The following is a 14,265-nucleotide window of genomic DNA, read 5'->3' as shown; positions in this document are numbered from 1 at the left end:
ACTTCAAAGTCCAACGTTCTTGGCTCTTCTGGACGTAGTTTCGCTCTGGTTCTATTGGCAACTCTTTTCAAAAGCGTCTTCTTTGGGAGAGAGACTGTATCTGGTCCAGAACTCTCCAGAATAGCGTCTTCTGCAATTTTCAACGTCTAGTGTGAATATCTGCTCTCTAGCAGCACGTCTCGCCTTTGATAAGGAGGAAATCTTGTTATGTCAAAGGAGGTAATCACAAGCGTATAATTAAGCACTAAACATGTATGAAAATTTCTTGCCTTTACCACGAAATCCACTAAAATTATGAAAAGCATATTAAAAAAACATTTAACGACTATTGCCTTTAGTATCACCACTGTGCTAGGATTGAATATTTAAATAATTATAGTTACATGTAATTTTTGTTCTTATAATACTTATATTGCGTTGATTATGTACAAAGGTACAATTAGCTGACAATTTAACATGCTATGCTGACAAAAAGTTACCTTGGCGTACACCTGTGGCTTTAGCTGACGGTCAGGGATAGCGGTGTGCGTGTGCTGAGCATAGCTTTGAACAAACAAGTTCCCTTGCTGGCGTATTGTCACTTTGCACTTCATGTTGACACTTCTAGAAGTGCAGCGCCACAAAGTAGAATTTACGTTATCTCGCTGCAAGAACAGAAATGCATTATGTATGTCCTTGAACAGTCTTGGCCAATGAGGAAATTTAATACAATTAAAGATTTGATAACACACACACACACACACACACACACACCAATTTTATTGTAACAAATTAAGGTCGAGAAAGATGTATTTTACTACGCATTTGATATATACATGTCATTTGTAATTGATATGTGATTAATTTCCTAGAAACAACAGTATTCAGTGTTATAAATTATACTATCAATTAGGGGACATTCAAGAAGTATGTATTATGATTCTAAATAAAGATAAATTCAATCTAAATACTGAAGTAGTCTAACCTGATGTACACAAGTTCACATCCATATTAACAAACTAAATTGAAATTATAACGTGGAATTTGTTTGTCGATATAAGTAAAAATGTTTGTCCAGGATTCTGAAAAAATTGAATGGTCAGAATTGTAAATTAATCATATCTATTTGTCTACGTTTACAATAAATGATGCAAATACTGTTAATATCGACACATTTTCATACACCTTTACCCCATATGAATATCCAAGACTGGACACCAATAGTCTGGTCTGGTATGTTTCTATGAAGATCCCTCTAGGATTGAATACGTTATACCACGGTATTCGACTATCGTCTCAGTCAAAACATCGTGCACTGACCTGAAATAAACAATGTTATGCAAGCAATCATACAAATTTTAAGCATTTATGTTGTACGGAAGTATTACGATTGCACATGTTTTATGTTTGTATATGATTACCAAGGAGTTCAAAATCATGTTTATAATAACGTGTCTCAGACTCTTTGGAAATATTACTATCATTACTTGCGTATACGTACTCTTCTTCAATAATATTCACTGGATCAATGTTTCTCTCATTTATATTGAATGAAGTGTCTGCGTCGGGGATGTCGGGAATCGTAACCGCCTCATATGGATCAACTTCAATTTCCGTTGACTCGGCCACCGGAATATCAGTCGACAAATCTCCAATACTATGGATCTATGAAATAAATGAAACAATAAAAGACATTATATTTTCAATTTTTCCTCGCACCGGATATTGTTTTTTAATTGAGTTTCATCATATGTAAAACGGCGAATTGTGAGTTATGGAAATATAAATATTAAGGCAGTCGAAAACCGAGTCGTTTAATTCATCACCTTACAAACGTATTTTCTCGTGTCGCCTTATGAATTGTAAACACTTACACTTATCTCCGAAAATGGCGTTTCTTCTGGCTCATCTTGGTCTTGATCGGATATACCTATGGTCACTGGAACCTGTTGTAAACGATTAAGGATTTATTTAATTAATACAAAATTTGCTTGGATAAACGATCATCATGAACAAAATAGTGTTACTAATTGTCAGCAGCATTTCTTCAATAACCGCCTTGAATTGTATGAGAAATTAATCAACTATATTTTTCTTCTTTATATATACAACATAAATATTTCATGAACACGAGTATACTGTTATTTAACTTATTACAAGTTTTCTTAAAATTCCTCGTGTCACCTTATGAATTTTAAACAAAGTTGGGTTCATCGGCTCGTCTTTGTCTTCATCTTCCACCACCATGGTCATACGTGGTAGAAATATTTTCTGAATATTTAGTTGCTTTATATCATACCTGATTCAATTCTCTGCATGGCCTGCATGTAAAACTGATTTCCCCTCTGCTATTTACAGCCTCCCTGTACGCCAGCAAGGATATTCCTAGAATAAATAATTTATTATATAATCTTCTTAGATCAATATTTTAAATCCATACTCTGTAGGATGTACAATTAAAACATGCAAAGGATAAAAATGCATACGTGATTTAATTGACCACATGAAGCGAAATATCGTCATCATTTGCAGAGTAGTGTCTTAATTGTCGTAAATAAAGAGAATTTTCTTAACTAAAGAATGTTCTTATGTTTTGTACCCTGTGTTGCAAAAGTCCGCAATAGGCTAAACTCTCACTGATAATTTTATTATCAATGACCTGCACCGTCATCTTTATATGTTTCATTGTAGTTCTTGTGACTTCAAGAAAAGGTAAAGTACGTAAGAATAATAAATGTGTTTGCTCGTGCTCCTCTATTTGCAACTGAATAGAAGTGAATATGAAGATTTTCACAACTTTAGGAATATATTTTAAAGCGTACCTACCAGTGCTGCACGCGCGATGTTGCCAAAATCCACACACGTCACAAGCAATCGCATGATGTCGTGGCTTAACTTCCCGAGCACAATGAATACAGTGAACATACGCCATTATACATAGTGCTTATCCTTTTTATAAGTAATAATAAATTGATAGACGAGTATGGAAAACAGATTAAGGTGAAACAAGACGAAACAATAAGTACTAAAAACTTAGAAAAACAATGCTAAAATTAAAGTAAATAGATTGTAATAAAGCTGGCACACAAATAAATCCATAAGCACCAAAATCAGTGATCACCAGTAAAGACTTTGCTATTTATATAGATATTACATGCTGTAATTATCTTATTATTTGTTGCTGCGCATGCTCCTATACCTTATAGGAGTAGATGTTTTCTGGTCCCATAGGAAGTTTACAGATAATCGCCTACGGTAGTTCCGTAAGTATTGTCTCAGTAATCGTGACAAAAACTGTTAAAATCATATGACACATCAAGCGCTGTTGAGACTAGAGGCATAGGAAAACAGGTGAAGGAAGTTTGAAAAGTACAATGCGATCGCTGATTCTTTCGTAATATCGTTACTACAATCTGCGTAATCGGTAAAGGTCTGCTGTTTGCTATCCGATCTTTATTTTTGTCTAGGTGTTAATCCTCACTAACCAGTGTTTCAGTTTTGGCAGCTCAGTGTTTTAGCAATATATGTAAAAATATGATTGACTTAGAAGTGAATAGATGTGACGTGATGTGATGTGATTTTGATTTTTAACGTAGCTTTAACAATTTTTCAGTCATATCGCTACGATGTCTGCAGTGTGGCAGTTTATAGTGATGTCTAGCACTGGGGCATCATGCCGCAGACATGTAGCATGATGTCCCACCCAGTCACATTATCCTGACACAGGGCCGACTAGTCCTAACACTAATATCTTAATGCTCAGCGCCAAGCGAGGCAGCTGTTAGTATCATTTTTGCATGTCTTTGGCATGACTCGGCCGGATATCGAACCCACGACCTCCCGCATCCTTTTTAACCTGGGCCTTTTCCGTCCAGGTCCTTTCTGACCCGTTACTGGCCTTTCTGGACCGGGCCTTTTTAACCCGGCCGTTTTGGTGCTGGGCCTTTCTGACCTGTTACTGGCCTTTCTGGACCGGGCCTTTTTGGTATTGGGCCTTTCTGATCCGTTACTGGCCCTTCTGGACTGGGCCTTTTTAACCCGGGCCGTTTTGGTACTGGACCTTTTTGACCCGTTTCATTAATATTGGTACTACCCTAATTCGTGGACGTGGATATTAAAATGAGCCTTTGTGCATCAACGGAGCAGCCTAGCATGCTTCACACCCGGCAGATTTTCAGCCCGCTGTCCAAACATTTGAACATGTTCGTATTCTGAAGAAAAGTTTTTTAGTAGTCATCTAATTTAATACCACCATTACAGATTTTCGTAGAAACTGGTAACATTGTGTTTATATTTTCATAAGATTTGTCTGATGACTCGTCCACCTTCTAGGACCATTTCAGGGCTACTTCCGTTCTCAGCCTTTTCTTTCGGTGTGCCATACAAGAATATATCCTTTGCTGGAAACGTAAAGAGATCGCAGTAAATATGGCGCGTTTTAAATCAGAGATGCTGCGCATTAAAAGTAAATACTGTTTAACGGTAGCATGGAAATTCCAACAAGAATACATTATTCCCAATTAACGAAAAGATGTACCCCACCCCACAGAGGTTCGTTACAAAGAAAATTTGGAGTATCAATCCTAGAATCAAGGGATGGGGGCTCTAACCTGTAATTGTTACAGGTTAGAACCCACATCCCTTGATTCAAGGATTTAAGGACGGAAACTCCAAATTTTCTTGTAACGAACCCATGTGTTATATTGTTACAGGTTAGAACCCCCATCCCTTGATTCAAGGACGGATATTCCGAATTTTCTTTGTAGCGAACTCCTGTGCTGTACTGTATGCATTTTTGTTTTCGTTAGGTGCTATAAATCACTTAGATCTTCGAGAAAGCATATGGTTTTAGAGACGATTACAAGTTTATTGCTAACGTACACCTTAAAAAAGAAACTGAAAGAGTTATCGAAACAAAATGAATGTCGTAAAGCTCAGTGTGGAGCATTAATCTTTCTAGTTGGAACGATGTAATTGTAAAGTTTGTAAATAGAATACACAAAACTTGTAATAACTGACATAGCCTTTGTCATATGACAAACTACAGAATCATTTCAGTGTTTGTCATATCGCTTGATACAATGACGTTGAAGGAAAACAGATCGTAAAACTGGCAAGCAACCATTTACAGCTTGGATCTATGAAAAATAAACAAGTCATGACTAAAATTATGAATGTAGCGCTTTCAAGCAGTCATTTACAATAATCCAGGAGGAAAGTAGCACTTGCAAACTGCCACGTTTAATTTGCATCAATGAAAATACAATATACATTGATAGAATTAAGAAAGTAGCACTTGCAAGCAGCCATTTACAATAATGCTTCAAGGAAGATTAGGAAATACACGCATATAATTATGGCGGTAATCCCCCTCCATAGACAATACATTACCAAACATGGCAGTGTGGCGATTTGATACGCGCCTGTCCTCATAAATCTAATTTATTGTTCTGTGGTCTCAACTAATGTGTTTTTCAAAGATCGCCAGAAACTTGCCCCTTCACAACGTAAAGGTCTAACTTTCTTTCAAAAAATGACAAAGTACAACGTTCTCAAAAGATTAGTCTCCCTTGATAAGAGTCAAAAAAAGAAAATATGTCCAACTTCCAGTGATAAATGATGTGATGTGATTTGGATTTTTAACGTAGCTTTAACAATTTTTCAGTCATATCGCTACGATGTCTGCAACGTGGCAGTTTATAGTGATGTCTAGCACTGGAGCATCATGCCGCAGACATGTAGCATGATGTCCCACCCAGTCACATTATCCTGACACCGGGCCGACCAGTCCTAACACTAACCTCTTAATGTCCAGTGATAAATGATAAAGTCCAAATGTGTTAGAAAATTACCAAGTCCAAGTTTCTCAAACAATCGTATGCCCTGATATTTGTAAAGAAAATAACGGTCCACCTATCTGTGATTAATGACTAATGCCAAGTTTGTTACAAAAATGAGTCATACCTTTTCAAATAATAGCGTGTCTGCATGTGTCTGTCTGTCTGTCTGTCTGTGTGTGTATGCATGTATATATCAATGTACTTACCTATCTGCTTCAAGTATAAGTCGATCTGCTGTTTTACCAAGAAATTATGTCCAACTGTCTGTGATAAACGAGCAAGTCCACATTTTTAGTCAAATGACAAAGACAACTTTCTCAAAAATGTGTGTTCCCTTGCAATTATGTTTCAACACAACTTTTACCCAACCCAATAGGCATTAATTGCATGACTTAAGGTGGCAAGGTACGGTTTTGTAAATTGACCCCTTTCAAATTTCTTAACTTAAGGGTATCGTGTGACTTTTATCAGATATTTTTGTTTACTATATAAAGATACTAATATTTTTGTGAACTAGGTATTTCGGGCTTGTGTTTTTCTTGAAATTGATGTCAGGCATGTACACCTTTCATAGTTACTCTGCAGTATGTTGATAATGAAATACCAATTGTCAGCTAGGAAGAAGAGTTAGCCTCCCATAGCAGTAAAGACATGGGTTTGGAGAAAGTCGAATATCTCAAAAACGGCTTGGATGACAACTACTTCCAATTGCATGTGTTTTGCAGAATTGTCATCTAGGAAAAGGGCTTGTGCTTGCACTGTGAGCATCACATGGTGTCAAAAATGACCTTCGGACATGAAAACTACAGGCATAAATTTGGGATTCGTGTGCATAAACGTCTTCTGCTATGAACTGCCATTGACTTCTCTGGTCAAGTGGATAGCATTCTTATGATTTGCTAGATCCCTCTGATCATCTTCTCCAATATTAAATTATTTTATTTTAATAACTTGTCGACAAGGTAACATTGCTTTTTATGATGTAATAGTTTTTTTTTAAAATTACATTAGTATCACAATTTACATATATATGCAATATTTTATTGCTATGATATTCATGTTTCCTACATATTTCCATAATCAAAAGTTGCCTACTATTTCTTTGTTTTCTCACATTGAGGTATCGTATGTAGTTTAGTGAAATTTGCTGCTTTGCATAAAGGACACTTTGGCATTAATCTAATCATATGTCGTCTAACTACTTCTTCATCTGTAAGCCAGAGGTTGTGTAAATATTTGAAAATTATGCTTTGTATCTTTGCTGATTTTATCTTTTCCCAATTTGACTAAGTTTTGTCCCAGTTTACCCCCTCCCCAGCTATCCTTTTTAACTCTACATATTATATTTTGGGGGTTGTTATTTCTGCCCGTGTCCATTCATACGGATTTTGGTGTACAATTGCTATAATTCATTTTGTCTCTAAATATTTTAATAAAGTTTATTTTATATATCTAAATTTCCTTGGTACATCTAGCTTTTTTTTGTGAAATTGTTATTCCTGCATATTTCAGATCTGTTTCTCAGAGACAAACCGAACCAATATATGTATCGAGATTCCCAAGCTGTTCTGGGTTCTGGTTGTATTTTTTTAAAAATTTTACGTCTGTTAATAATATTAGACACTTTTAGCAGTATGAGACTAGGGAATCCTAGCCCCCTCCCTACATTTTCCTCTATATATTATTTCTTTAATAATTTGATGAGTTTAATAGTTCCACATACAATTTGTTATGTCCTTATCAAGATTTTATTTAAATCTGCATTATCCTTATCAATAGATTTGAGAGTGTAATTTATATTACAGTAAAGATATGTTTTGGCTGCTTGGGCCCGTTCCATTAAGTGGCGTTAAAGCCGAAATATTTGCGTTTTCTCTAATCTTTTTGATTAGGTGCTTATATTTTTCTACATCTTTTCCTCCAACAAAAAAAAATCCCTAAAGCTTTCACTTTATCACGCAGAAGGTGTTGTGGTAGATCAAAATGGTTACCACGCCAGTTAACAATTGTTTATAATTTCGTTCTTGTCATGGTTTATTTTAGATCCCGATGCTTTACCAAAGTTATCAAATTCTTTCTATAAATGTCGATAGGATTTTGCATCCTTTACAGAGTTTGCACAATCATTCGCCTGTTGGAGCATTTTAATTTGCTCTTTAGATTTGGAATAATTCTGGGATGTTTCTTATTTTGTGACTTAGAATTTAAATTGCTATTACGTATTATAACATCGATAGTAGGCAGCCTTGCCTCACTGATCTTTGTATATCAAATTCTTTCGTACATTTTCCATTTACCTGCACACGTGAAGTTATTCCAGCGTATAGTATTTCACTCAATCGTCATAAATCTGTCCCGAAACCGAATTTTTTAAAATACCTTTTGAATGTATTTGTGTTCTAAGCTGTTTAAAGCTTTTACTACGTCGAAAAGTACCATGACACTTTTCGTTCCTGTTTGGTTAACGTTTATTATTTTATCTAACCCATCCTTTACCCAATTAGTTAAAATCCTACTTAAATTGTTTTAGTCGGTGTTGAGAAGGGAGATTGGTCTTCAAGTATTAATATCTTCTCTGTCACCTTTCCCTTTATAAATTATCGACTTGACTCCTTTTCTCATTTATTTTGACGTTTGTTTTTTACTTAAAAAATATTATTGTATAATGCATTTAGGATCGGCTTTAGTTCACCGTGGAATCTTTTATAGAATTCTACGGTAAGTCCATCTTTTTCTGGTGGTTTTCTCTTTGTTAGTGTAGCAATGTTTTCCTTGATTTCTCTGTGTTCTGTTGATATCCTCTCACATTTGATACCTTTTAGATAGTTGTCAATTGTATTAAAATCAATGCTTTCTGATGTGTATAAGGCTTTACAACATCAATATATACTGCTATTTGTTTCTTTCTTGTAGGTTACATTATTTACTCTAATTTTATCTAATATTTTTTCTCTTCCCTTTCTTAATTCCTCACTTTTGTATACACCCTGAGATTTGTTGTAGATTTTTGTCAATTTCTCTGCTGTAATTATTCTCCCTTTAAATTATTCTTCTTCTATTTCTTTTATCCTTTTTAAGAATTGTTTTTTCTTCTCCTTTTCATCTATAGTTCCGTTTAAAATTATTTTTATTTGTTCTTTCTCCTTTTTTTAGTTTTTCTGCCCTCATGTTTGAGTATTGGATGGCTTTTCCTTTTATTGTGTTTTATGGTGTCCAGTTCTTTTATTATATCAAACTTTTCTTCCTTTCTAAAAGTTTTTAATTCTTCTTTTATTATATTATTATATTTATAAATTCTAATTCATTTTTTTTTTAAATTGTTTAGATTCCATTGTCCAGGTCCATATTTACATCTAGCCTTTATTTTAAGCTCATGTTATGGTTTGACAGTATAAAATCGGTTATTTTAACATTTATGTATACTAGTGGATTAATATTTGTTCTGCAAAAACGGTCACTTCAACTTGCTTGCCTTTGTTTATACTCATAGATGTATTCACGTCATAGTAAATTTAGTTTCCTATATATATCGCACAATTTTTTTTTTATTAGTAAAGTTACCATTTTGGTTTTATAAAGCTTATCTTTTATTGTGAAATCAATTGTGATATCCATTTCATCTTCTATCCAGTTAAAATCACCTCCTATAATTAAATTTTCCATTGAGTAATTTTGCAAGCATATATAAAAGTGTTCGATTAATAATTGTTTTATACCTCTATTTGTGGAATATATATGTTGATTAAATGCCAATTTTGTAATTTAATATGTAGTAATCTTCATTAAAAAAGTCCCCCTCATCATTTCTTTCCCAACTCATTCCCCGTTTATTCTTTATTATTGCTGCCACCCCATCCCCTATATATCATTGTTTATAAAGTGAATACAACTGACAATTGAATTCAGTTTATCTTCTAATAGATATATAAGTTCTAATTTGATTCCAATATGATTTTTCTTGTAACATAATTACATTAAAGTTCGTTTTCTTTGTTAGTTTGTCTGCTATTGCATTATCTGTTCCATTGCTGTTGAGCAAAATATATTTTTATGCAATTCCAATAATTTTCCTATGATTATAAACACAACTTTATCAATAAATTTTTACCTGTAGTTCGCTGACAAAATAAGCCATTGTGTCGTTAAAACAAGCCTAATGGCTGTCATCCAGCTAGGTAATGTATCCGCAATTATAGCCATAATTGTTTCTGACATGTTAACAATGGCTCTACTGATCATGTGTGTGTTTTGGGTGAGAGATTTATTAATTAAAGATCATTCGTTCATTCATTCTAACCCTAAACAACCACCGATTTGGACAAATTTGATATTAAATATGAATTCAAGCTATACAACTATATTTAATATGTGTAGGTAACTTATTTAGTACGACTTTATTTGACTGTCCATACGACAAACACCTTCAAACAACCACCGTTTTTGGATTGTCTCCACATAATTGGCTAAAGAAATTTGTAGATTATTATGAAGAAATAACCGATAATCATAGAGCACTCGATCCAGAATTAAAAGAGTTTAAAAAATTAATCAGATTGTAGTCTAATAAAGTTCAGTGTGAAATAATGCGTAAATTAATTTCAGAGACTCCTATGGGTGATTTTTGGGGTAAATGGAGACCTGATGATTTGATAGTTGCAAGTAGAAAGATAATTCGAGATACACTTCAACAGCGGTTGTTTCAGTTACATAAAGAAAAAGTCTCAAATTTACCCGTACCATTGTGTTATCACCCAGTAGATACGCTACGACAGAATGTTGACGATGATATACCGGGACAAACCGAGAAACAAAATCTTGTATTAAATGATATTGTTTTAGTTGATGTTAATGTTGTTGAAGATGCGTTAAAAACTAATAAATCTCCGTGGATGCTAGGATACACAATGACAATTCATTCATCTCAAGGATTAACTATTTCTGACATGCGAGTTTGGATCGTTGATGATCGTATCGCGTGGTCAAATTTAGTTTATCTTGCAGTGTCGCGAGTTAGAAAAATATCTCAGCTGCAGAGGGTTATTATAGACGTTACAGAAACCACTGGCAATGTTCTCGATAGTGATACAATCACAGAAAATTAACTGGTCATAAACAAAATGATAAAAAACTAAAGGCAACTTTGACCTTGATGTTGAATTTATAATGGTGTTAAACAACAGCAGAATCATCATTTTATAAGTTGCAATTGTATAATGTTGTGGCAGGATTTTAAAAAATGATTCAAGACAATTTTACTGTAGATAAAAAAGATAAACGTCTTGGCCATACGCAAGAAAATGTTATGCTAACCTATCTTGAGTGTAATCGGCGTAGAGGTGCTAGTTAAGTGATTGCGGTGGTAGTTGTGTATCCTCGGGAATTACTTGCAATTGTTCACGCATAAATCCACGTTGAGGAGCAGTTGAATCTAATCTGTAGATTGCTGGTCTACCAGCAGATCTTGCTATATTAGACGTCTTATGTATCGCAATACTCCAAATAGGATCAGTCGCTCTTTTGTTTACCACCTTCAAGTTTGCCAGGCTCATATAAATATCTTACAGTAACATTACCCAGTACTTTTTGCTTACAAAATCATTTCTTTGTACTGGTATATGTTTTTTTGTAATTGTTTTGATATGTTTCATGTTAATTGTTCAAGTAATTTCATTATTTAATGCAGTTATCACACTCGGTAATCTTGCAACCCATTTGTGAGCTCTCGTATCCTGATTTCCTTTGTGTATTGATACCCAAATAACTGCTCTGCGAGTGTTCGATTAAATTGCTTAACAATTGCCTGATTACGATGAATTGCAGTGTGTCCTTGTCTGATTTTGACATTATTTTTCTTCATCATTGTTGAAGCTTCACCTTGAAATTCTTTGCTGGGATCAACTTATAATAGTTGTGGCCATCGTAAGGGTCCTCGTTGATAAATTCGTTTAAACACAGAAGCAACTTCTGTAGCTGTCTTTGTCAATAATGGTTCTGCTTCTTTATATCTACTTGCAACATCAATGACTGCGCATATTTGTATGTTTCACGAGTATAGTATTGTGCGGTAAAAATAAAACATCTGCCTGGTGAACTATATTAGGAATACTATCATCAAAATGCGCGTACTGAATTTGTTTTGGTGGTGGTAGCTATTTTTGCCATATTGCCTGCTGTGGTAACCATTTTTTGGCAGTAGAATGAGCAAACATTTGCAGCATCAGTGAGTTCAGTATTCACTGTGTTACCTCTCCAATATCCCCTTGGACTATAATAAATTGATTCTATATATTATTTACCAGCTCCTAATACTAGTTTACTTTTCATCGCAGATCTTACAAACCAGTTTGCTATATTTTTTATAGAATTTAGCGCATGAATCAGTTTTACATCTGCAATATGTCTATCTTTAAGACTGCCACTTCTATAAAGTAACCCCCAAGATAGATTCTTGGGGAGAAAACTCTTGGTAAGTTGGAGGCTTCGGTTTAATGTTATTGACCTTTATTTTTCGTTTTCGTAGGAAGGTTTATTTTTAAACAAATGATGTTTCAGCAAAAGGTCTGTTCACCTCCTCTGCTGCTGATAGATGTCTGTGAGGTGCGTCAAAATGGGTGACGTACAATACAATCCTTACAACCAGGGTTTGTCTGATGAAAACACGTTAAGAGGAGTACGAATATATCATTGTCATTTCTGATCCTTAGTAAAATAACTAATGTTTCCAAAGTAATTAGATATCGCTATGAAATATGTTTACTTAAATGCGTCAAAACTGGGGTTGAAAAAGAATGACCACCCTGCTGTAATGCACAGGGGCTCATTACAAAGAAAATCTGAAGTATCCATTCTTGAATCAATGAATGGGGCTTCTAACCTGTAACAATATAACACAGGGGTTTGTTACAAAGACAATGTAATGCACAACTCAGTCTGAAAATTTTGTTGCAAACTTCACTTATCTCCAGAATGTATTCTCATGTGTCTCTTCAGACTACTAGTTTCATTAAACAGCTTACCACACACTTCACATTTGAATGGTTTATCTCCTGTATGTATCCTCATGTGCCTATTCAAATGACTACTGTCTCTAAACATTTTGTCACAAACTTTACATTTGAATGGTTTATCTCCAGTATGTATGCTCATGTGTCTCTTCAAAGAAGGTTTCTGAATAAACACTTTACCGCATACTTTACATTTGAAAGGCTGATCTCCAGTATGTATCCTCATGTGGACCTTCAAATAACTACTACATCCAAACATTTTGTTACAAACTTCACATTTGAATGGTTTGTCTCCAATATGAATCATCATGTGGGCCTTCAAATGGCCAAGGCGCCTAAACATTTGATCACAAACTTCACACTTGAATGGCTTCTCTCCCGTATGAGTCATCATGTGGACCTTCAACTGATTATGAAGCCTGAACATTTTATTACAAACGTCGCATTTGATTGTTTTACCTCCAGCATGCATTCTCATGTGATGCTTCAAATAACCACTGCATGCAAACATTTTGTCACAAACTTCACACCTGAATGGCTTATCTCCGGTATGGGTCATCATGTGGACCTTCAACTGATTATGGAGCCTGAACATTTTATTACAAATGTCGCATTTGATTGTTTTACCTTCAGCATGCATTCTCATGTGATGCTTCAAATAACTACTGCATGCAAACATTTTGTCACAAACTTCACATTTTAATGGCCTATCTCCCGTATGAATCATCATATGGACCTTCAAATAGCTAAGGCTTTTGAACATTTTATTACAAACTTCACATTTGAATGGTTTATCTACATCGTGTATAATCATGTGACGCTTCAAACTCGATCTTCTACTAAATATTTTCTCACAAACTTCACATTTGAATGGTTTATCTCCTGTATGAATGATCATGTGGCTCCTCAAAGTACCACTACTTCTAAATATTTTCTCACAAACTTCACATTCGAATGGTTTATCTCCTGTATGAATATTCAAGTGGCTCTTCAAATTACCACTACTACTTAACATTTTATTACAAACTTTACATTTGAATGGTTTATTTCCAGTATGACTTCTCATGTGGACTTTCAAACCATCAATGCGACTAAACCTTTTACCACATTCTTCACATTTGAATGCTTTATTTCCAGTATGAATTCTCATGTGTACTTCCAAACAATCAAGGCGACTTAACCTATTACCACATACTTCACATTTGAATGGCTTCTCTCTAGTATGAATATTCATGTGGCGCCTCAAATTACCACTACTACAAAATATTTTATCACAAACTTCACATCTGAATGGTTTATCTCTACTATACATCTTCCTGTTACTATTCAAATGAATACTTCGTCCTGTCATAGTATCAAACCTCGGTCGGCACAAGAGGACCTGCAGTGGGGGTAGGTCTGCATGGACAGGGAGCTGGAGTACGTTTTAATATTGATCAATT

General features: G+C 34.7%; 2 protein-coding genes and 1 pseudogene across 3 annotated transcripts in view; all 3 read right to left on the bottom strand.

The window, feature by feature from the left end:
* Positions 1 to 989, bottom strand: part of LOC149784113 (uncharacterized) — a 19,217-nt pseudogene extending 18,228 nt beyond the window's left edge. Inside the window, exons 1-3 of the transcript XR_016413980.1 lie at positions 984 to 989; positions 480 to 644; positions 58 to 183 (exon numbers count right to left, since the gene is read on the bottom strand). The product of XR_016413980.1 is annotated as an uncharacterized LOC149784113 (transcript). The remainder of the gene's footprint in view (positions 1 to 57; positions 184 to 479; positions 645 to 983) is intronic.
* On the bottom strand, positions 544 to 12,665 carry LOC149784112 (uncharacterized). The gene is made up of 7 exons (XM_089932948.1): positions 12,577 to 12,665; positions 11,130 to 11,191; positions 2,279 to 2,364; positions 1,854 to 1,925; positions 1,481 to 1,644; positions 1,165 to 1,299; positions 544 to 644 (listed from the first exon to the last, which is right to left on the bottom strand). The coding sequence occupies exons 1-6, from the start codon at positions 12,663 to 12,665 to the stop codon at positions 1,221 to 1,223; spliced, it is 552 nt and encodes a 183-aa protein (XP_089789074.1). The 3' UTR covers positions 544 to 644; positions 1,165 to 1,220.
* On the bottom strand, positions 10,388 to 14,265 carry LOC149784111 (uncharacterized). The gene has a single exon (XM_089932209.1). The coding sequence runs from the start codon at positions 14,172 to 14,174 to the stop codon at positions 12,771 to 12,773; it is 1,404 nt and encodes a 467-aa protein (XP_089788335.1). The 5' UTR covers positions 14,175 to 14,265; the 3' UTR covers positions 10,388 to 12,770.

This window comes from Sinohyriopsis cumingii, chromosome 14 (assembly GCF_028554795.1).
Source record: "Sinohyriopsis cumingii isolate HCF-2022 chromosome 14, ASM2855479v2, whole genome shotgun sequence".
Classification (NCBI taxonomy): Eukaryota; Metazoa; Mollusca; class Bivalvia; order Unionida; family Unionidae; genus Sinohyriopsis; species Sinohyriopsis cumingii.
Note: the sequence above shows the minus strand (reverse complement) of the source record. Positions and strands in the feature narration are given on the sequence as shown.